Raw genomic sequence first — 25,020 nt, 5'->3', positions numbered from 1 at the left:
CAATTATATACTGGTAGATATACCATACAGAATTTGTGATTATTTCAGAAAAATGCTTTAAAGTTCTCGTTAAAAATGTTTGTAAATGAAAATAGGCTGATCATCCCTCCATTTAGCGTTTAGTTATTTTTTATCTTCTCGATTGAAAAATTATATTAAATTCTAAAAATGTTTTGTCGTGTATTCTTGGTGCATTTGCTTTTCAAACCATTAATTTAAATTTTTATTAGTTAAAACCTTTTATATATGCTAAACATTAATAAATAAGAAGAAAAGGTTATGCAAAATGAAATGATTACTCTATGCGAAATATAATAACTAAACGCATTCTCATGTCGGTCGGCATCAGCGGTTTGCTGTTGTAATATTTGCATGATTTTTTGCAATTACGATTGTATTGTGAATTTGCGCTAAAGTTTCAGAAATTCATGTGAAAATTAGAAGATTAGATCAATAATGGCACCAACAACAATGCTTCCAAAGCTATCGGATGCCACTCAAACTATGTAAGTGACATTAATCTGAAATTGAATTTTGGTTTTTAGATATCGCTTACGCAAATAAATAGGAACTATTAAGGATTTCCTGTGTAGTTAAGGGCTATTTAATGATAACTTTATACCCTTTTTGCGTTCTTTGTGCAAAAACTACTGTAACCTGTTGCCTAAACATTCGCTTAGCATGCTCGAAAATCATGTAGACAAACCTTTTTGGGCTTTTACGATACTTCTTGGTGAAAGTTTTACACAAGTCATTCATAATTTTTTGTCGTGTAATTGACAAAAGTTTGAATGAGCTAGCACTGTCCATCAGAGATTTGTTTGAGAATAAATATGAATTTAACTCATCTTTTATTACATAGCATTTTTGCCAATGAGTAGGTATGTCAATTTTCTGGTATATGATTAATTAGTCATATTTGAGACGAGATGCCAAAATATTCTATTGTAATCTGGCTAGATATGTCCATTTTATAGATCCATTTGAACACCGAAAATTAAAATATTATTAGAGTTAGGAAATCCATTTATTGCCAAAGTAATCAACCATCATCTTTCATATTATAAAAATGACTAGTTTAGATGGATATTTCTTACTCTTTCATCCTAAAAAACTGTACAGATTTTGATAAAACTTAACATTCATATAGCTTACAGATCAGACAAAAAACATAGGAGAAACCGCAAATATTAGCTAGTTGAAAATTGAAGTATGTGAAGTATCATGTCGCAAAAGGAAACGAGTCTGGCTTAGACAAGCGTTTATTTTCAACTAACTTAGGACTACAATGCTGCTTATTTCTAAGTGCATTAATTTTATCAAACCACTTCTAAATAAATATACGAAAAACCAACCATTTTCTTCAAGATCATTCTCCGACGGAGATGGCGTATGCAGTGCGGAGGTGTACTCCACGAACGTGATGGTGAACACCAACGCCGGCAACCATGACCATGGCAGCTCCAAGGTTAAGCTGAAAAACCTGGTGGATTACAACTGGGAGCCCAAGTTCTATGCAGGGCAGTTGCTGGCTATACATACTAACGGGAAGTACCTCGCGTATTCTATTAAAGGTAAATTAATAAAATGTTTATTACTTTGAACATAATTTTATAATATTTAGGTTAATTCTAAATAAGTGCTTATTTATTTATTCATCAACCTTATCACTAACATTAATCATCATCATCATCATCTCAGCCATACATAGGCCTCCCCCTAACATTAATGATTTCCCTGAACTAGGTAAAATATTGTACTAAGGGTGATTTGCACCATTTAACTATGACTAAACCATAACTAGCTGTGAAATTGCCATGCATTGGTCAAATTGGCAATTTGAAAACTGAATATTTCTTGGTTATTTTTATAGTTAAATGGTGGATAACTCACAGTAATGTTATAAAAGTACATTTTTAGATGTTTGTTACTTCTCGCCAAAACTTCAGTGTACATCAAAATTATATTAGACCACTTGATCTGGGTTCAGAAAGTAGTTCTCTCAGGAAACTGGGGGACAGTCTGTTATATTTATTTGATATTTTCTCTCAAAAACTGTTGTATGGAGGTCATTTGTTAAAATTCTTGTAAACCTGTAACTATAGCTACAAGCACAGTTCTAGTGAGGCGTAACTTGCTTCAAATGCAAAACATGGATTCACAGACATAACATAAACCAGTGATTCCCAAAGTGGTCCAGGTGGACCCCCAGGGGTCCACGGGAGACTTGCTGGGGGTCTACGTAGGCGTGAACAAAAAATGGGGGTCCATAAGATGTTAATGGGGGTCCACGAAAATTTATCTGCTTTTGATAGTAAAGAGCAAAAATGTAAGCATAGTTTTTATAAGGGCCTACCTACATTGTTTTAAGTACCTATCTAAGCAGATAATATTTTAATAAGGCAAGCGACTGTTACTTGTCCAAACTTGCGTATTCGATATTACGTACAATTTCGTGTACATACTTGCAAAGCGCTATTCGCCCGACAATGCTTAATGCTTGTTCAGACATGAACTTGATCACCACTATAAATACTTGATGCCAAAGGCAAACGCATTCATTTGTTTCCGGAATTTCGAAAGAAAGGCGGAATTTTGAAAAAAAATTGTGAGAAAATTTATATCTGTGTTTGCTAGTGCCGGAGAAAAGTAAGTAACCTACCTTTTTTTTGTTATAGTACTTAAGTATTTTGTTTACGTGTACTAGTCGGTTGATCACAACGGCCTGTATAGATAGGTAACTTAGTAACTTACAGATATTTTAATTGTCCTCTTTCGATTTGAAGACAAACACAGCACGTTTTATTCAATTGTTTTTTCACGAGAGAAGCACTGCCTCTCTAAAAATTCCGAATAAGCAATATTGCAGAGCAATTAATTTTGTAATTTTTCTTGCAAATAACTAGGTACTAATTTTATAAAACAGTAATTTCATAATCATTTTAAATTGATTTTGAAGTAACTATTTTATCAAAACTATTCCTTTTCGGAAAGAGCGAGCGGTGCGCGGGCGACGGGAAAAGGGCGGGGCTTGAACTTCGATGCCAGTTTGTCTCGTTTTAACAATGAAGCCGCAGACAAAAAATACGCAAATACACGGAGCGCGTGAACTCATTGATTTAATAAAATGTTAGTTATCGTTTTTATGGACAATTTTGGGATTTCGACTTTTATTTTTTCCTACACAAATATGATCAGTATTCGGTACAAATTTTTATTGATACTATTAAAAACTAGTGGTAAATTATGTACCTACTTTAAAATTGATACCGTTTTGTGAAAACGTCTGTATTTGTCTCGGCGGTTTATTAGTTGGTCCCTTTACAAAGCGGTAATTCTATTTCCGCGTGCTGACAAAGGCTGCGGTGTGATACCTATATTCAGAAAAAAACTTGGTTACTAAAACATTTTTTTTACAGGTAAGGTAACTGACACGAAACATGGCTACAGCAAAGAAAAAATGTCGACAATATAGTGTCGATTATTTGAAATATGGTTTTGTTCCATCAGAGGCAGACAAACAATTGCCCATGTGCCTATTATGCAACAAAGTTTTGAGCAATGACTCTATGAAACCATCAAAGCTCGAAGATCATCTAAAAAGGTGTCATCCTGATAAAGTAGGTAAAGATTTAAAATATTTTCAAACATTGAAAGAAAAATATGAAAAGAGACCCACCATGCACAGTATGTTCGCTTCAACATCTCAAAGTAACGATGATGGCTTGCGGGCATCTTACAATATCTCATTACTTATAGCAAAATCTGGAAAACCGCACACTATCGGAGAACAATTAATTTTACCCGCTGTTGAAGAGGTTTTAAAAACTGTTTTGCACAAATCTCCATTTGACGTACTAAAAAGAATTCCATTAAGTAACAATACTGTACAAAGACGCATTGATGAAATGAGCTCTGATATCGAAAGCTTTTTGTGCAATCATCTGCAAAAAACTCATTTTTCTATACAACTGGACGAGTCAACGTTACCCAGTAATGAAGCATTACTATTGGCATATGTCCGATTTATTTTTGAGGAAGAAATTCACGAAGAATTGCTATTTGCCAGAACTTTGGAGACTGACACTAAAGGCGAATCAATATTTAATGTCCTGAGTAATTTTTTTACGGAAAAATCGATCCCATTTACAAACATTATTTCAGTGGCAACAGACGGAGCTCCTGCAATGGTCGGGCGACATCGTGGGTTTATAAGTCATCTCAAAAGAATTATACCAGGACTTACAGCTATTCATTGCGTAATCCACCGACAACATCTTGTGGCAAAACATTTAAGTGACAGGTTGAACCAATCTCTTCATTTTGTAATAAAAGCTGTCAACAAAATCAGAAGCAATGCATTGAATACGCGTTTATTTGCTCAATTGTGCGACGAAAATGATGAAGACTTCCAACGACTGCTTTTACATACTGAAGTACGCTGGTTGTCGAAAGGTGCATGCTTAACGAGATTTTACTCTGTTTTCGATTCCATATTAGAGTTCCTAGAAAGTAGAGATCCAGATTTAAAAGAAAACTTGATCAAATTCAAAGCAGACATTGCGTATTTGACAGATTTGTTTAAAAAATTTAATGATATTAACTTGCAGTTACAAGGGGACAGCCTGAATTTAATAAAAACAAAGGGGATAATTTCGGCTTTTCTTGGGAAATTGAAATTTATGAAACAAAACATTAGTCGGCGCGAATTCTCTCAATTTCCAAACTTGTCGCAGGTAGAATGTATTGATGAGGATATCCATACCTATAGTCAACATTTAAGTGCCCTGCATGATGACTTCAAAACCAGGTTTGAAGATATACTGACGATGGATATACCACCATGGATCATAAATCCATTTGATGAAACGGAAGTGGCCAATGTTGTTTTACAAGAGGAGCTGCTCGAGCTAAGCACTAATGAGGAGCTGAAGGTGAAATTTAGAAAAGGCTACCCAACATTTTGGCTGCAAGCAGAAATACCCGAAAAATATCCTGGACTGTGGGAAATCGCAAGGAAATTTTTAATAGCTTTTCCCTCGTCATACCTTGTCGAAAGGAGTTTTAGTGCCGTAACAAACCTCTTAACAAAAAAAAGGAGCAAATTAAACATCACAGAGCGGGGGGATTTGCGGTTATTGCTCACAAAAATAAAGCCAAACATTGATCGTTTGCTGACACTCCACCAAATACATCCTTCCCATTAATTAAAATTATGACCTGAACCTATATTACCTTCATATTTTTTTCTTGTACCTAATTCTATTATTTTAATAAATAAAGTGATATAAAATGTACCATTTTTCGTTTTTTTTTTTACATATCGGAATATAGGGACAGAACTCAGAAGTGACACAATTTTTATTTTTTGGCGACTTTAAGAATGTATTAGAAATGTAGCAGAAGGGGGTCCACCGAAACCAGTAAAATTTTGAAAGTGGTCCACGAGAAAAATTAGTTTGGGAACTACTGACATAAACTAATAAATAAAACAATTAATCAAACAAAATGTGCTACACTATAGTTTTTGTACTTTGATACCATTTTAAATAGTTAGCATGAACTGTAAATTGTAACTTGACCTTTTGCCTTCAAAGGTTTTAATTGCAGATTCTTATCAGTAGGTTTTGCTACAGCATCACCTCCTCTTAATATTAAATGCTTAAGAATGTATGTATGTTTGTTCATGCAAAAAAATAATAATGAAACTTGGATCTGGATTTTGATTAAACTTGGCATTATCATAGCCATAAGAACAACATATAGGCTACTTTTTAGGATTCCGTACCCAAAGGGTAAAATGGAAACCTTTTGTTTTGATAAACATCGCATATGTTCATATGTAATTCATAGTTATTCTCAAGATACCCAATCGCAGCCTTGAATGAAACGAGTAACCAATTTTATTCACGATCTAACTAGCACTATTGCAGTTTCTTAAGAACCCGTAACAGGGCTACATTTACGGATTTCTATCATCACCACTTACCAATACAATATTTTTACCTGCAGCTCCGAACGCCGTGAACCCTGGCACATGGAGCGGCATGGTGCGCGTGGTGTACAACCCGGAGCCCGGTACTGACCGGCGAGCTCTCATCAAAGGGATGAAGGGAGAGGTAAGTTCCGTACTAATCACAGATATTTTAGAGTTGAGATTCTATCAAATTGACGATTCATTTGAACGTGTCGTTGACAAAGGTGCCTTTGTCGTCCATAGACAGGCAACATCAAATTAAAAAGAACTCTTATTAATTGTGTGCTTTTCAATGTACTAATATATTTTAAAAAGGAAAGAAAACTCAAACACAAATTAAGTAGAGTTGTTCTTGCACAGATCTTTACTGCTCTGTTTTGTCTACATTGTAAATAGGATATTTTGTAGCAGTCTTTGCACTAGAATCTGAAACAAAGCATGATCAATTACCCTCCTGCAGCAAAACTACATAGATCTTACTACTCATACTAATATAATAAATGCTTATATTCTCAGGTGCAAGACTTGGCGTTTGCCCACATCCAAAGCCAGGTGGTGCTAGCCTGTATTGACGAGCAGGGCAACTTCTATGTTCATGAGATTGAAGTCACTGACAGCGGACTCAGGTATGCAACTTAATTACATAATAAAATAATATATGTCTTAGGTTATGTATGGTTCAATTTTATTATATTTATGTATTCACTCTCAAAGAGTCACCCACTTTAGTTGTAAACTATCTGCATTTTATTGCTATTAAACGGAAAAAAATATATATATATATGTACATAAAGCAGTACATCAAACTTTTCATATTACGTGCTTTTACGTATCAACTTGGAAAGGAATTTTCACCATATTAGCCTGTCGTTATCATTAGCTTGAAACTGCCTACTGTAATCGCCTGTACTATGAACTTTCTTCAGACAATTTTCGAGAACAGCTTAAGCTTCCGGTTTTTTAAAAAACTTTTCTCTTTGAAAATTGAATGTGAAAAGTTTTAAGAAAATGTTTGTTTTCCCAGATGCACGCTCCTGGCAGAAGTCCGCGAAGACACAGGCGCTATGGGGTCGTCGCACCGCGTGGTGTGGTGCCCCTACATACCGGATGATGACGATGAAGCCACTGACGACGATGTGGCTCGACTGTTGCTCACCACACATGATAATATTGGTGAGATAATGTTTACTTTAAGGAAAAAACTCGTATTATTTTTGAATTTTTATATAGGTGTGTCTAGACGGGTTACATACCACGCAACATAGTGGCTGGCAAAATTGCAACAAGCAATGCATAATATGGCTTAACTATAGTTAGTTTGCTTGGATGTCAGTAGCTATAAAATATTTTTCTAATGGCCAAGCAGTTTTTTACCAATGTTAGAGCCACTCTTACTGTTACAGCCTTTTTACCGTCCCACTGCTGGGCTGCGGCCTCCTCTCACAAGGAGAAGGATTGAGCATTAATCACCACGCTTGCTCAATGCGGGTTGGTGATTTCAGACTTAATAGTCCAGGTTTCCTCAAGGTGTTTTCCTTCACCTTTATATCAGCCATTGGTGTCTAAGAAAGTATACTTAGAAAGTACATACAAACTTAGAAAAGTTGCATTGGTACTTGCCTGACCTGGAACCGAACCCACGCCCTCGTACTCGAGGGGTTGGTTCTTTACCCACTAGGCCACCACGACCACTTAGGCCACATATTGTACAAAAATGTATCTATTTTCCTGTCCTGTCATAAAAGTTTCCACAATAGCCTGAGATAGGACAAAGGCTACTTCTTAGCCGGCCATAGTTTCTCGTTTAGCATTTCGAACCATGATTACAACAGTTCACGATTTTGTCTTCTCCACTATCTAACAAAATACTAAAGTTTTACATCTTCTCCAGCCCGCATGTGGAACACTCGCGCGCTGCAGGCGGCGGGCGCGGGGTCGGGCGGCGCGGTGGGCGCGGCGACGGGCGGAGCGCTGTGCGCGGCGGAGCACGTGGGCGCCATCCTGGACGCCGCCTTCTCGCCCGACGGCAGCGCCCTCGCCACCGCCTCCGCTGACGGATATGTTATGTTCTTCCAGGTTAGTCATTATTCTAAGGCAAAGTCACTGACAATATAAAATTCTGTTTTTTTTTTAAACAACTGTTTATATACAAAATATTGAAAAAAATTGATATTTATGTTGTCTGTTTACTTGGGCCTTAGAATGCTATATTTTGTGATAAAACTAATAAGAATATGAAGAAATTGAAAAAAAATATAATTACAAAAGTTAAGCTTTTTGCACTGACTGGTACGTGAAACAGAGTACATAAAATCAACCGTTTCAACCGTTTCTTAAAGATACTTAATAAAAATTCAATTGTTATTTTATATTAATTTGCACTTGAAAGGTTCTTCTATCCTACAGACAAAATGTGGTACTAGAGAGTTTGTTGCGCCACTTCTTCCCAGCAAAAAACATAGGAAGTGGTGAAGGGTGGTCGTTTTGGGGGCTGTCTTTTGTAATTTTTTCGACATTCGAAAAGTGCTGTTTTGCAGACAAGTTTGTATAAATGATTTTTGAAAATTAGTAAATGAAACTTGTATTTTCTACCTACAAATTATTTATTTCCTCAGGTATATATGCACGCGGACTCCAGCCCGCGCTGCCTGCACAAGTGGCAGCCTCATGGAGGAAAGCCGCTCAGCTGTCTCTTCTTCCTCGACAACCACAAGAACTATAATACTGAGTTAGTATAATTGTCTATATTGTTGTACTTACGCTAGATATGCCTTCACGAATAAAGGAATTTACTTGGCTGTGGTAGAACTAGGAGGTATAAAAATGTATCCCATTGCAAATAGCTTATGTATCGGAGAATGCATATTTTGTCCGGGTGCGGGAAGTAGTTCCCATGGGATGCGGAAGCTAGTCTCATCATAAAATCACAACTCACTCGAATAAAAAAAAAACTACACATTTTTTAATTGCATTTGGTACATCATTACTAGAAGTCAGTTACCTAACATTATTGCTCAAATACAAAGTACCAAGGCACAACAAAGTCAAAAATTTTCTCCTTACAGCGTCCAATTCTGGAAATTCGCCGTAACCGGAGCAGAGAACAACACGACCATCAAAATCTGGTCCTGCAAGTCCTGGACCTGTCTTCAAACCATCAACTTCACCCCCGGAGTGGGTACGGAGATGACCCTCGGCCTGAAGGCCATGCTGGACACTAGTGCCAGCTACCTGCTGCTGTCAGATTTTAAGTCCAGGAGTTTGTATGTGCTGAATATGGCGAGGGACCCTGAAGACAGTATGGCATATTGTAAGAGCATATCTGAGTTCCTGCTGCCTTATCCGGTGTTGAGTTTCTGTATTGTTGATGCGGGTGAGTCTGTGTATTATACAATATCTATCTATCCAATCTAATAAATAAACTAATTATGCAAGTATTTTTAAGTTTTTTCTGTACATAAATTGTCTGTTCTGTGTCAGCAATTTTTGAAAAAATCTTTGAAAGTTTGTGTGTACACAGATGTTTGTCCTCTTTCACACAAAAACTACCATATGAATTTTGATTAAACCTAGCAGTAATATAGCTTGGGTATATATCAGAATATTATAGAGTTCTATTTATCTATTTGCGGGATTTAGTTACCTCTGAAAGGATACGGCTGAAATCACGGGCAGAAGAATTTCCCATTTTCACAAAGTGAATGTGTAGAATAATAAGAATAACATCGACCTTATATATATTTTTACATAATTTCAAGTAATATTATATTTCATATAGTAATTATTTTAAACAGAGGAACAGCAAACTAAATGCGAGCCGAGCTGCGACGAGCCGCTGTACCGCAACGGGTCGGGCGGCGACGCCGACTCACCTATACACTATGAATTACATCATGACGTAAGTTATACACTTTTATATTTAAAGTTTTTGAGTTTATTACTTTTGTGGGCAAATGTTCGTATGTAAATTCATTGAAGTTGGATTTTATTACTATTTTTTAAACAATGTGGATAATTCGAGGGTTTGTGTTTCAATTAAATATATGTCAAACAATAAACTCAGGGGGAAATATTGGGAGTCTTGGGAATTATGTTTCCATCCTCGAGCTCGCTGATTGGGTGACCTTTTTATGTGTGAATTACTGCAGATATTTATATTTATACCTGCTTTCCTGAACTTCGATATCGGAATTTCTAGTCTGTTTTTGTCTTTTCACTTGTCTCGCATTGCCAGCTCGTCAAGCGGTAATGGGATCCTAAATCTATGGTTGTGCTTACAGGACTCCGGGTCAGGCGGGTCCCGCAGCGAGGAGTGGCGGCGCGTGGTGGTGCGGCTGTACATCGTGCAGCCCAAGGGCCTGCAGGAGGGCCGCCTCGTCTACGAGCCGCCGCGACCGCCCCTGCATGCCGAGCTGCTGCACGGTATGTATACAGCCCCGGGTTAAAGTTCCATGTCTCATTAGTGGCATACTTAACCACCAAATCTCTAGGTACCTGCAGCTGAGAGGGAATTTGCTGGTCAACTTTAACAGCCAACAACTGTAAGAGTGAGTTCTGATGCACAGAAGATAAAGAGTTGCAGCGCTGTCAACAACTTCGTATTCCTTACTACTTTACTTATATCACTGCACACAGGCTTTGAAAATATGCAATCTTACGCGGTGTCCTGCGTGAGCGACGAACGCGACGCGACGCGACGCGACACGACGCGACGTAATGCGACGCGATGCTATACGCGACAGATGTCCTACGTGATTTTGGTCATTACTTCTCAAATCATGGAGAAGTTGTGTTACAATTTTGCTTGAAAGTTCATATTTAAAGTACAGACAGCAACAATCTTCCAACTTGTTTGTACTAATAAACGATTTTTTTAATATTTATGTTTTTTTTTGTCCCACAACAATCAACGCTTCTGAATAGTTCGCGGTGTCGCGTCTGGTCGCCCTCAAAACAAGTACGCATTACGTCGCGTCTCGCCGCAGACTGTCACATAGGCCGCATGTAGGGAATTCCTTTGAGTTGATCGCGTTCGTCGCGTTCGCAGCGTCGCGTCGCGTCGCGTTCGTCGCTCACGCAGGACACCGCGTTAGAGGCCGCATCGTCCGCCGCTGCTTGCTGAGCTGTCTACGTCTTATAACAGGTAGGAACTTAGAGAGAAGAAAGAGCATTTATTCTAGGGAGTTGGTTGCGCCACTTCTTGTCAGCAAAAACATGTAGGGTGTGAGCGTTTTTGGTGACTGTTTTGTAAAATTCACCTACAAAAAGTGTTTACTTTCAGCCTACTTTGAATAAATGACTTATCTTAACTATAATAACCTAAACAACTCTTCCGCTCCTCCACAGGTCTATCAGAACTAGCACTAGAAGACAGTTCAGTGGAGTCAGCGCCCGCCACCATAGCGTCCAGCATTCTTCAACAGCAAAGCCAGCAGCTCAAGAACTTGCTCATGCGCTCGCAGGTAGCCGACGCTGTGTGTATTGTGCTCCTTTATTTATTTATTTAAAGAAAAAAACATCTTAAAAGCCTCCTTTCTGGGAAATGTTAAAAATAAAATTTAAGTAGTTGTCTGTAAAATGAGTTGACTGGCATTTTATGGGCTATCATGCATCTCTAATGCTTGTTCCGCGCTTGCATTCAGTTTAGTTTTTTGATCACACAATTAAGTTTTAGGACTCATTATTCACATATATTTTCACAATATAGCTCATATTTAGTGCACTTTTGTATTGCAATGCTTACAGCACTTAAGTACTTATAATAATGCTATATTATACTTGATAATATACTCGTAAATTATTAGTAATCACTACTATCCTATGCTTTCTTAAAAATATCAATAATGTTCTATTTGACTAATTTAAAACTATATTTATGAAGTTTTAATATTTTTCTTTCTAGACGCAGCCAGGCAGCTTAATCGGTACCCGACCGGAGTCTCCGTCTATCGCGCCGCAACTCAATCTTATGACCCCAGATGCTTTCAGGTATTACTTATTTATTTACAACATTCATATAAACATAACAACAAAAATGCTACTTTCTATCCGTGTGTGAGACATATTTCCTTTTAAAGTTTAATAATATTGGTTTAAACAGGCAAGATGATACACTTTTTAAAACAATTTTATGTAATGCATACCTACAATGATTACATGAGAAGATCATAATATATAGCATAATAGCTGTAAACTAAAATAGCTCAAAACATTTGCTTAGACACAGGTACCACGTCTATTTTACTTTATCAATATATATTTTTTTAATATTTATATGTGATTATTTGCAGCTCTCCAGGTAAAAGAGAAGAAGATGATCCGCCGCTGTCTGCCACGCCAGATGTTAGCAGCAAACCTAGGAACTCTACTGGAGGTACTTAATATTCAGTACATGTAATGCCGTCGAAAATTATGGCAAAAATAAGTAGAATACTGTATAAAAGACAGAGAAGTAGCCAATATATGTTAATATTATTGTATGTCAAAATAGAACTCAAAAGAAAACTTCTATGCCAGTTTATTTCTATATTGTCCATTCTGAATAGTACAATTATATACTAAACGGCGTTTGTAATTCAAGGTCCATTGGTTGAAGAAACCTTGGGCGAGACAGCCAGTAAGCTAGCATCAGCCGGGTCCAGCCCCAGCCGCGAGGTGCAGCAAATCATGTCACACAGCGACCATGCTTTCTTTAAGGTATTGTGTATAACCATAATAGGTTCCGTAACTAAAACCAGGATTATATTACGAACACTTTCCTGTCTGTCTATCACCAGTATTTTATGAACCGTGATAGACGGTTATTTTTTTATGTCTGATGCATTTTTGTTGCCTATGCTATGATTACAGTTTCAAGTCCCATATAAAAGGTAAACAAAGTTACATAAAAATGTTGCTCACTTGCTGGCAACACTGCATGTTTCTTAATTGATAATAGTTGACGCAACATTCTTGTAACACTTCAATGATGTTGTTTAGTTGTTGCTAATTTAAAATAATGTACAGCGGGACTTGGTTAACTCTATACCTAGTTATAGTTATCGGCACGGATATTGAGCCCTGACCTTCACCTGCGCAGAAGCGATTATTGCCGTATGTGTACGTACAGTGCCTAAAGCGATCCCCACTCCTCCGCCGACAGCTCAATATCCGTGCCGGTAACTATACAGATCATCTAACCAACATATTCTATCACCAGGAGGAGGCAGAGGAAGTGACAGTGGCGACAGAAACTCTGTCGACAACAGAGACGTTGTTCGAGGCGGACGTGTTCGCGCCGCCCGAGGGGGCCGCGCTGCCGCCGCACCCGCCGCACCCGCCGCATCCGCACAAGCTGGCGAGCACTAGTATGTGGAACTTAAAAAATATAACTTAAAGTGGGAGAATAATGGCAAAGAAATGTGATAGGATGTGCATATGTGTGTTGGTATAATGTAAAGGACATAAGGATTCCATCAGTGTGTTATACTGTCTGGTTCTATGACACACAAATGTTCCTTCTGGTCTACTCACTCAGGTCTACTCAAAAGTAAAAAATACCGATGCTAGCAATGGAACGACGAATAACACAACACATTTTTGTTCGCAAAGAATTTTACTAGAATCTCGCTATTACAAAAATGCTATTTTGTGGTTGTATGAAAACTGGAATGTGGGGGAAAAAAAGCATTTACTACAAATTCCAATGGGAGAATTCATCATAATGTCACTTTATGGAGTGGATGACATCGGAAAGCCATTTACATTCATTTTATTTGGAACATTGTACCATACCTTCGCTCCCCATGGTTTTTTTTTTTTAAGTTGTTAACCCCCATTTCTCCCCACAGACAGCGACACGTGGCCCTCAATCTCCGTCCCTCAAGTATCAGAACCAGTCCCCACACAGCAGCTGAGTCAATCCCTGGGTACTCTAGCCTGCGCCGGCACAGACGACGCTCGCGCCGCCGGCCTGTCGCCCGCTGACCGGACTAGACTTGACGCTTTGGAGCATAAGCTGGATAAGTTGACTGGTAAGTTATGGTCGGTCCCAATATTCGATCTATCTGTTGTTTCCCTTATTGAGCACGTTAGCCTGCGCCGGCGCAGACGACGCCCGCGCCGCCGGCCTGTCGCCCGCTGATCGGACTAGGCTCGACGCTTTGGAGCATAAGCTTGATAAATTGACTGGTAAATAATAAAAATAATGGCGTCCAAGACTGTTCTGTTCTTATGTGAAGAGATCAGATAGCACTGTGACTTGTTAGTAATGCAGTCAAAACCGTTTATTTCGACATCGTTTAGAACAACATACCGGTTAAATTGACCAAAATCATAGGTACTACAATTTTTTGTATTATACCTACAATTTTTATTAAAATGGTCGACTGATGACTGTTAATGGGCATAATATGTAAAATAAATAGCGAAATGGTGAATTAAAAATATATACACATATTTACTGTTAGAGATTTTTTTCACTTATAGGGCCCAGTCAAGCCATCATAAACCTACCTTATTTCGTAATACACATACCAACGACATAATATTTCCTCAGAGATGATGTCAGCACAAACCCGCGAGCTGCGCAGCCTGCGCGGCGCGGTGGCGTCGCCGCGCGACATGATCGACGAGGCGCTGCATGCGCACGCGCAGCGCACTGCCAGGGCCGTAGAGAGTGCGTTAGCTGATGGGTATGTCACTTATATAGACTTTGTTTTTGTACCTCTTAAATTAACTTAAAAAATACTGTTTTAGCAGGTTCAGCATATGTTCCGGCCATTTTCCATTCATCCAAAGTCCATTTTACCTAAAATTACATTAAAGATGCCCAAAAAATTTAGAATCGATTAAAACAATTTTAAATTAAAGTAATTTGTTATTTTAATGTATAGCAAAATATATCACATATTAGAGGTCAAAAATATGATGTATGTTTTTCACACAATCATAACCAAACTGGCCAGCATCATCTAACAATAAATGCACAACACAGTGCATTGAATAATTGGTTCAATTATTGTGGTTGAACCTCCTTGGTAACATCCTATGTTGACTGCGCTTTCATACTAACAAAAATTCTTGGATGCTTGGATACTGGATACTGGCACAAAACAGACTTTACCTACATAATGTTAGCCTGATATTCAATAAACAAGCTTGTAGGGAACTGGGTTAAGGAAGTCAGAAAGGGCAGTGCTTAGACTGGAATGCTGACCCCAACATAGTTGGAAAAAGGCTCGGAACATGATGGTGATGATAATGTATGAGAACCCAACACTTGCTTAAGCTCGCCCTTGTACATAATCTCTCTGTTTTCAGTGTGTCAAATGTATTTATGTGAGCAATAAGAATAATAATTATGTTTTTTTAACTTATTTATACAGTTGGGAGCGTATATCTCGTGTTGGCGAGGCGGCCAGTGCCCGCGCAGCCCAAGCGGCCGGCGTCGGCGCTGCTAGAGCATTGGAGCCCCTAGCCGCTGCATTACAGCATGAACTAGCTAACAAGATGGCCGCCACCGACCAGCTGCTGAGAGAGAATATTGACAAGCTCGCCACCAGCAAGGTTTGTATACACTTGTGCATGTCAGCTGGGAGTATATCGCGTGTAGCTCAGCTCGAGCACTGGAGCCCCTAGCTGCAGCCCTACAGCATGAACTAGCTAACAAGATGGCCGCCACCGACCAGCTGCTGAGAGAGAATATTGACAAGCTCGCCACTAGCAAGGTATAGTCCGTTTTTTAGCGTAATAACATCTTTAGGAGGCTCAAAAGTTAAACTTAACGAGAACTATATCAAGTTGATAATTGTCCTATAAATGTATAATCGTGCTGACACATAAATATCGATAAATTAACACGGTTTACACTGATCTCATCATTGTGCTAAAGATAAAATGTGCTGAAAATGTATCGACGTGCCTTTATGTAACGTCATACTTCACAGTATATGTTAAAGCTGCGGAAAAGTATTTTCAAAAAACTGACACTGTTAAAATTTCTCATCTTCAAAATGCCATCACCAAAACCTGTAAAATCCGGTAAAAATCACCCTATTTTTCAGCAGAAAATAATGGAGCTTGAAGCTTTGATAACGAATTATCTGTCGGACATATTTTAACAAATGTTTTTTAACATTATATAAAAACATAAAAAAATAACAATTATCCATACAAAATCAAAAAACTCCCGTATTTCTCCCCTCGTCAGACGGTAATGGAGCGCCTAAGCACGTCGATAGCGAAGTCCCTGTCGGACATGGTGCGCGAGTCGTTCCGCGAGGCGCTGTTCGACAGCGTGGTGCCCGTCATGGAGAAGACGCACGCGCAGATCTTCAAGCAGATCAACCAGGCCTTCCAGAACGGGACCAAGGAGTGTGAGTACTGACTAGCTTGTTTAAAGTTTTTATACAATATTTTTTTTTTTTGGTGTAGTTGACAGTATAGCCATATTAAACTGACAGCTGTCAACTGCGCCAAATATTAGATACTGCGGTAATTTGTTTATTGGATAAACTTTTTATCAGTATTGCTACAATTTATTTATAATAAAAAAATATTAAAAGGTCTAGCTCGGGATACGCCGACAATAAATGAAAGGTGGACTAAGAGTGTAGAAAAGACGCATAATCAAGTTAAAAGAATGTAAAAACAAACAAAAATGGATATATACTAGGTAGATAATAAACAATGGGACTTCGAGGGTCTTCTCGCGTAGCGTCGCTAGTAGAACGGATCGTGGGCTCTTTTAGACTTTGGACCTCTAGTTCGATATTCGGCTTGAAGCCGCCGCTCGCCGGTTTGAACCAGTTCCTGTGTGCCTTTTTGACGGCTCGCTTGAAGCGCTAGGCGAAATTGAAACCACGGTCGAACTTTCGGTTTCGAAAGGAAAACCAGTTTCGATCGGGCTCTAAAATTTTTATCTCCAGACTGTGCTGTTTTGCAGCCGAATTTTAACGAATAATATTTAAACCTTTCTCCATATATGTGTACAGTCGCAGCGAACACCGAAGCGGCGGCCCGCGCAGCCGCGGAGCGCGGCGGGGCGGCCGCCACCGCCAGCCTGCGCGCCGCGCTCGAGCGACACGCTGAGGCACTCGCCACCGCACACAGCGCCGCGCACCACCAGCACCTCGCCGACGTCATACGGGAGACTGCGCACAGGTATACATGAAGCACAGACAGGTCTCGTCATACTTACTGGTGGCTGGCTCATAGGTATACGCAGAAAGTCTACACCCTCCGAGTCACTTGTTTGCCGCAGAAAACCGTGAGACTATCTGTGATTCTATTCTAAATAATAATAATTGCAAAAACCTAATATAAAACTATAATAATAATGGCGTCCACGGCCGATTTCGGCCACGGCGGCTGTTCTCATTTAAGACAATCAGCCAGCTGCGCAGGACATATTATAGTGCACGAGCATTAACGCAGACACAGGTGCACTCCCTATTCCTTCACTCTCATAGCCCGATGGGACGGCAATCCGACACGACCGGAAAGAGATCAGGTACAAGACCGACATTTACGTACTCTCCATAAGTCAATCACCAACTTCCAGACTACGGACTACTTTGTGAAAGTTTAAGAAAACCCACAAAGCTATTTCGGCCCGACCTGGGAATCAAACCCGAGACCCCGAGCACAGCAGCCGCGGTTGCGATCACTAGACTAACCAACGAGGCAGTCGAAGTGCACACAGGTGTATACATGAAGCACAGACAGGTCTCGTCATTCTCAATGGCGGCTCGCTTATAGGCACACATAGAAAGTCTACCCCCGTGCATCTCCACCGGCCCACTCGTTTGTCACCTTCAAACTCTGAGACTGACAGCATCGCAGATTACATCACTATAGTAATATTTATGTTCTAATCTTCTAGTTATTCTGATATCAATTGATACGTTTTTTTTTTTATGGAAAATTAACAAATGACACCTCACGCCGTGGGTTAGCAGCGTGGAGGAACGTCAGACTCTTACTGACTAAAACCCATCATGTTCCTTCGATGGCATGTTATGTACCAGGGCTGCGGTTACTCTTTTGAACAATCCCGCAGCCCGCACTTAATACGTCTCGACTATAAACAGAAATGTTTAGGATTTTGTGACTAAATTCGTTCTGTTGTAATTGCAGCGTGCTGGAGAAGGAGTTGTGCTGGTGGCGCGAGCAGGCGCGGTCGGCGGCGCTGGCGTCGCGGGCACACTCACCCTCCACGCCGCACTCACATCATGCTGCCGACAGACAGGTACACACATACACATACATACGTACACAACGTCGCTCAATACATATTGTATGGTAGGTAGCAGACGGAAATGACGTCGCTGAACAAACGAAAAAAGCTCTTATCTCTCAGCGACTAAATTGTTAAAATGCTAAAATCCGTCGCCGGCAGTATGAACAAGCAATTATTATTTGTATATGCATCTTTAATTTACACGGAATTTATGTGTGTGTTTAGCGTTAGTCGTTTTCTCACCAGCAGCAAGAGCACAGTCTAAAATTCCCTCAGCTTTGTTTATTTTATCCTTCCTTCTTTAATTTCTTATATTTAATTGATAATTCTTCCAGAGGCCACATCGCAATGTCACGAGAAATTGTGTTCAAGAATCCTTACCTTTCCTCTTACAAGTACTTTAATTATTTCCTCTCAGTAGCTAATCCATTGATCAAACATTTATTTTTAGATTACTTAGAATTTCAACTTGTAGTCTCATATCTGTTCTTTCATAATTATTCTAGAAATATTTTAAAATAAGTAGCAAATATTTATATGCACAGATATGTGTATAATTTAATAATCTATCCATTTAATTATTTGTTAACTAGAGATAAGCAGTAGCAGTAAGTTAAAACCACAGATAAATAGATAAATTTGAAATCAGCCATTAGAAATATTGAAAACATCTTTAAAATCTATCATAATTAGTTCAACCCTTAAACACCATTTCATACCCACTAATATTACATAAATTCTACCAAACATTTTTAGTATATAATACCATATATTCTACTAATTTAATTAATAATTTAATAACATTTTGAAACTCCACCTTAAAATTACAGATGCAAGTAGCCCAGATCCAATCTCTAATCGCGAGTGGTGACGTCAACGGAGCATTCCAACAGGCGCTCTCAGCATCCGACCTGGCGCTGGTCATGTGTGCCTGCAGGGCTGCTGAACCCTCGCACGTGTTCGGGCCTCCTTGCAAGCTGAAGCAGCATGTCTTGCTGTCGCTGGTGCAGCAGCTAGCCGCCGATATGGGGAGAGATACGCCGCTTAAACATAGGTGGGTAATTGTGAGGAGATGTTTATGTTTTTGAAAAATTACGAAAAGACTTTTATACAAACATCTGGATTGAGAATGTCTTCCTAATTGGGAAGATGGAAAATGGCTAAATGTTTTGGTTCTTTCGTCAGTGTTGGGCTAAAGAATTGATTTTTGTTTCTAGTTTGTAAAATTGAGATCTCAGAAAATTGTTTTTACTATAAAACAGATGTAAAACTGTAGTGGATGATTAAATATTCCGAAATAATATAAAATTCAGTTGACCATAAGTTCAGAATAATATTTACTAACATAGGTAAACTGGTTGATATTACAATGTTAACATTTCAGGGACTGTCTTATGTAATTTTTGAAGCTGGAAAAATGCATCAGAGTTTGAACAGATTTCTCTTCAATTTTGAATTTATTACGATTACTAACATCACGAATTATCTTCTTGCCTTCCAGATACCTAGAAGAAGCTGTAATGAATCTAGACACGACCAACCCAGTGACACGGGAGCACCTTCCCGCAGTCGTGCGAGAACTGCAGAAGCAGTTAATGGCCTTCCTCTCCGCGACGCCCAACCATGCGCTCGCGAGGCAGCTGCGCATGCTGCTCATGGCGACCGAGGCACTGGTCAAGGCGGCCGCCTGACCTTCCTGTGTCTGCTCGAGGCGCCTGCCTTACTAACCACTATAGACGAGACTGTGTGGACTGTGAAAACTGGACTGTGTGTATTGAGACGCGAATATTAGACATTTAAATAGAACTACTTTCACGGATTTTATCGCGGTTATATTATTTAAAGGACCCGAAACGTCGGGCTTAAATAATATTAACCACTTCACTGTCCACGATGTAGACACAATGGTTAAACAATCGGTGTGTATCACATGTGACTCATGGGACAGGGAAGTTATAAATATAACCGCGATAAAATCCGTAAAAGTAGTTTTATTTAAAAAGACTGTGTGTGAAGTGATGGTGTAATTAGTGTATCACAATTTAGTGACAAACAATGTAGTTTGGTGCGAACGTGTGGTGTAAATTGCTTGACTGTGGTTTAAAGTGTAAAACTGTTAATTAAATTAGAAGTTTATTAATGAAAAGCGGCTGTACTAATGTGTTAATGAGCACAGGTGTAGGATAAGTTAGCCAGCATAACAGTTAACAATTGCAATATCACTGTGCCCTTCTTTGAGATCCTTATATATGTTATGACAATAGAAATTACTTGAATATGTTTTAGATAGCGTATTACAATTATTAAAAACCAAGTAAATTACAGAATGTTGAAATTTGACTGATTCTTATCAGATATTTAAATTATTCAAGTACATATTATAATTGCAATATCGTCAGTTTATCATCATTTAAACTATGACTTAACTCTTTATATTATCCTATTTTTTAACATCACAAGTCACCACATTACACTACACATTATTTTTAACATCACATTTATCACTCTAAAACTGAAATGATATTATTTGAACAATACCATTTTGCTTCTAAAGTACTTTATTGAATTTGCAAATATTTAAAGAGAAATGCATTAGACAGCAAAAATATCTCCAATTTAACATGTTAAAATTAAAAGTACAAAAGTAAATATTCGTAATTTTGACAAAATTATGAAAAGTATAATAACTCAGATATATGTGTTTGTAAATAAAACGCAAAATTATCTAATACAACATCACTTTGCTTGGTGATTATTTCACACACAAATGCCTACTGTTTTTTTACTTTACCACACCCAAGTCTCACTCCAGTGCGTAACAATTTTATTAAAATGACGACAACCGGTCGATACCTTGTGATATTACGAGAACTAGTATAGTTTGAACATTCTTTCTATGTTTTTAGTTCTATGTTATCTTGTAAAATGTGTGTTTTTTTTACATTAGGAGCGTAATCTTCATGGAGCTTATGTTGCTTGTAAAAACGGATTTTTTTAAACTTGTGTATAGTAAGTTCAACTCAGTCGTGCGCGCGGCCCTATGTGTGGGTAACCCTTGTACATATACAGTGACTTTGTGTGCGTGACAAGAGGTACAGTCGGGTACAAATACAGTTATATGTGTGGTTGTATACGGCTATTTAAAGTACAGTTATTACGTAATTTAGTTTATTTATTTATAATGATTCTGTATCGCTACTTGAAAAATCAAATGATGAATTTTCGGATTCGCTACTTTCACCAATGTTAATTATAAATTCTGACTCCATGTCAAAATGTCTATAGTATTCTTCTTTTTTCTTTTGTACATGTCGACAAGTATTACCCAACATCCCTTCATCAATTCATTTTCATTTATGAGTTGCATTATTTCCGTCTTATTTTGGTCGACATTATGCGAAGCAATATAATTTTTTAAATTCCCCACACATTTTGTTTCCATTATTATACTGAATTATAGGTCTTTTTACATTCTTAGCTAGAAAATATGTAAGGAGTATTTAATTCATCTTAGATATTTCACTTCATTTATTTCTTAGATACTGTCAATGTCAATTTGAAAAGCCGAATGAGAAAATAATGATAAACTGTAAAATGTAATAATAAAAAGCTTTGAATGTTGTTTCATTTTTTTGAAACGCTACCTGACTCCTTAAAACATTTTCTCCGTGAAGATCTAGACATTTTCGTAAACGACTGTACCCATAACAAAAAGCGATGAGAACACGTCATGCTCGGACGACGTCACTGTCACACGAATGAAAGTTGTATATTTACTAGCCGACGCACACATAGGGCCGCGCGCAAATCTGAGTTGAACTATCTATAATTTAAGTTTGATATACAATAGACAATGGCATTGAAAATTCATTTTAAAATATCTTAAGTATCTTGTCATTGACTAATGTCTATTAAAGTCTTATAAAGCCAACCATACATGATTAGTATTTAAAAAATAAACACCTAGGATTCAGACAGCTATAGAAATTAATCATAAAGACTGTTTGTCAGTTTTAAATATAAGCTCATGTACTGAACACCTGTATGGTGCTAGTCCAACTATTATTACATATTGACTGAGGTTCCAAATAAAAAAGAAAACTAAAAAAAAACGAACAATTACTATGGTATAGTGGTACTTCCCACTATCTACACCATAGATTCGAACGAAATAGCGACAGAAAAAAATAGGTTTAAATATCATAAGAAATCTGTGCCACTTTTTAAAGTTCTTTTTATATATCTAACAGGATACGCTCAGACATTCACAAAATGCTATGAAAACGGGTGTCTATTTAACTATGTACGTTTGTGCGAGAGAAATAGAGAGAGAACTTTTTTAAATTGAGTTATTGAATGCAAAATTATAAGTGCTAATATAGTGAGCGTATCGCCATCTTAAATAGATTACACGGCCAAAACCAAAGGAACATTATTGCCATAAAAAGAATTTCAGCATAAAATATGGCCTATCAAAATAGTCCCTTTACCGCAATTTTTGACATCTTACAATAATTTCTATAGTAAATAGGTTTCTTATTGTGTATTCTTAGGCAGTAAGAAATTGACTCAACGTGTATTTATCATAGTTAAAAGTTAAATTTGACTACTTTAAGTGACCTTAAGGTCGGCCCACTAAAGTTTACATAGTTATATGTGTTGTTGATTAGAGCGCTTTATAATATATGTATGTTTACTATGTCAGATGTTTGATATATAGAGCTGAGTGGATGTTGATAGTTTTACAGATTAATGTTTCTGATTTGAAGTTATTTTAAACTATGTTGACACCTCTTTAATAGTTTTCTTATTGAGTCTACTTTCTGAAAAGCAATGACGCATGCATACCCATAGATATCATTTTTGTTAGTTCTAGCAAAACTCGATTCCTAACTAAAACTAAATTCGTGATACAAGTCGAGTATGGCACATACCCGTGCTCAGCGACTCGACGTTCCGACACGACATAAAGTTTGGCGAGAACTATTCTCTAATGATTATCTAAAATTCGGGGACAAATAAGTAATTTTAAGTGAATGTTGTCTTATGCTATTTTAACATCAGACATGATTCCCAATCAGTGATCTGTGAAACTAACAACCTTTGAAATTAAAAATATATAATTTATATTTTAAAGAAGACTGGAGCGATATATAAATATAACATCGATGCCTATTACTCACTATTGTGTACGTGTACAAATGCGCAGACCTCAGAAATTGTATAGATATTATATAATTAATTGAGTAGTAAGCAAAGGATGTTTATTACTGCCAATTTTGTAACACACTGTAGAAACTATTGGCTGACAAAAGACGAATTTTCAAGGAGTATTTGAACAATGTTTAATTACTATGCTATTTCATAGTCCCATCGGGCTATGAGAGTAAAGGAATAGTGAGTGCACTTGTGTCTGCGCAAATACTCGTGCACTATAATATGTCCTGCGCAGCTGGCTGATCTCCTTAAATGAGAACAGCCATCGTGGTCGGGTTGAAATCGGCCGTGGACGCGATTATTTCATATACTTAGAGCAAAAACGTAATTAATCCCGATTGCACCCGGTTGTACGAGTGACTATTTCAAAGAATATATATTTTTCTCTTTTACATTATTTCAAATTATGGCAGTGTATAACTTTACATCATGCTATGATCTTGTCTGAAGTAGGAAATTGAACTTTGGTGCTTTTTTTCATACTAGCCTTCCTAGGTCTTAACAGTATTGGCAGTAATGGCAGCCTAGAAGCTTATTAATATTTAATTTCATTAGTGTACGATAGAACGCGCTGTAACTTAAGGGCTCCTCACTCTGATAAAAACGTTGAACGTTTGTTAAAAAATATACAAATTCTTATACGAGGTCTAAAAACACTTGGACTTTTATTATTGACCTACTTTTTTTGATTATTGCATGATAAATGGGCGTATGAAGCGAATCAAATGCCTTATTCACGACTTCCAATGAATCTATTGTAAGATGTGATGTTTTTCTTTGATTATGTAATTAATAGATATAAGTATGTAGGTTAAGTTTTCATGATACAAAGTTTCTATATACAAAAAAAACTAATGGATACGATATTACGTTGATTTTCAATTGCTGATTATTATAGATATAAAATTATTGCTGATTCCATTTTAAGTATTTGTTTTTGATTTGTTAATGTTGTAATCGAAACGTACGTATTACTGATTTTGTGTTGAAAATGTAGCAAGAGTGGGGAGTCCATGTTATTTTTTTTATAAGATTATTACAATTATTATTTTTGTCGACGCTTTAGGTACTCTTGACATTGATAGTATTACTCTAAGAAATACATAAATATCAATAAATGCGTATTTGATTTATATTTTTTTCTTTTCTTTATTTAAAATTTCCTTGCCTCCGATGCCTTAATAACTTCCCTGTCCCATGAGTCATATGTGATACACCAGTGGCGAGGCGTCCTTATAAGCCGATTCCCATCGGCTTCCCTTTCGAATTTCAAGAAAGAAGCATAGGTATAAGTTATAATATAGGTATAGGTATAATTAATATAATCATTTAAACCACACAGTTTAAATATGTAGGTATAACAAAACGCCTACCACCGTAAAAAAATTGTCTATAAATTACTTGAAACATTTTGCTCCTACTAAACAAGCCGCGGCTTCCTCCTCCATACAAAACTACGCTTGCGTGACGTCATCCACGCCGCGCCGCGCGATGTTCGCGGCATAAGGGCGAGCGGTAAGCCGGCTCACGGAGCGGGTTCCAGCCAATCAAAACTCGCGAGTGAACGAGAAAGAACGCGTCAAGAGTAGAGTAGCTATATCCACAG

The 25,020-nt window shown here is 37.8% G+C and overlaps 1 protein-coding gene across 2 annotated transcripts; it reads left to right on the top strand.

Moving 5' to 3' along the window:
• The first annotated feature begins 317 nt into the window (after positions 1 to 317).
• Ge-1 lies at positions 318 to 24,549 on the top strand. 2 transcript variants are annotated; one of them, XM_064035038.1, is made up of 23 exons: positions 318 to 506; positions 1,369 to 1,574; positions 6,013 to 6,119; positions 6,494 to 6,603; positions 7,002 to 7,150; positions 7,869 to 8,053; positions 8,593 to 8,705; positions 9,043 to 9,350; positions 9,772 to 9,875; positions 10,258 to 10,399; positions 11,324 to 11,439; positions 11,880 to 11,965; positions 12,268 to 12,350; positions 12,558 to 12,673; positions 13,176 to 13,323; positions 13,807 to 13,989; positions 14,514 to 14,649; positions 15,343 to 15,523; positions 16,167 to 16,332; positions 16,951 to 17,119; positions 18,095 to 18,206; positions 19,028 to 19,251; positions 19,699 to 24,549. In XM_064035038.1, exons 1-23 carry the CDS (start codon positions 457 to 459, stop codon positions 19,886 to 19,888), a joined length of 3,384 nt encoding a protein of 1,127 aa, XP_063891108.1. In that variant the 5' UTR covers positions 318 to 456; the 3' UTR covers positions 19,889 to 24,549. The 2 variants fall into 2 exon arrangements, with proteins under 2 accessions (XP_063891108.1, XP_063891107.1); XM_064035037.1 differs by having other exon boundaries at positions 11,324 to 11,451.
• Positions 24,550 to 25,020: the final 471 nt, after the last annotated feature.

This window comes from Helicoverpa armigera, chromosome 6 (assembly GCF_030705265.1).
Source record: "Helicoverpa armigera isolate CAAS_96S chromosome 6, ASM3070526v1, whole genome shotgun sequence".
In the NCBI taxonomy this organism is placed as follows: domain Eukaryota; kingdom Metazoa; phylum Arthropoda; class Insecta; order Lepidoptera; family Noctuidae; genus Helicoverpa; species Helicoverpa armigera.
This window is presented reverse-complemented; position numbering and strand designations above follow the sequence as displayed.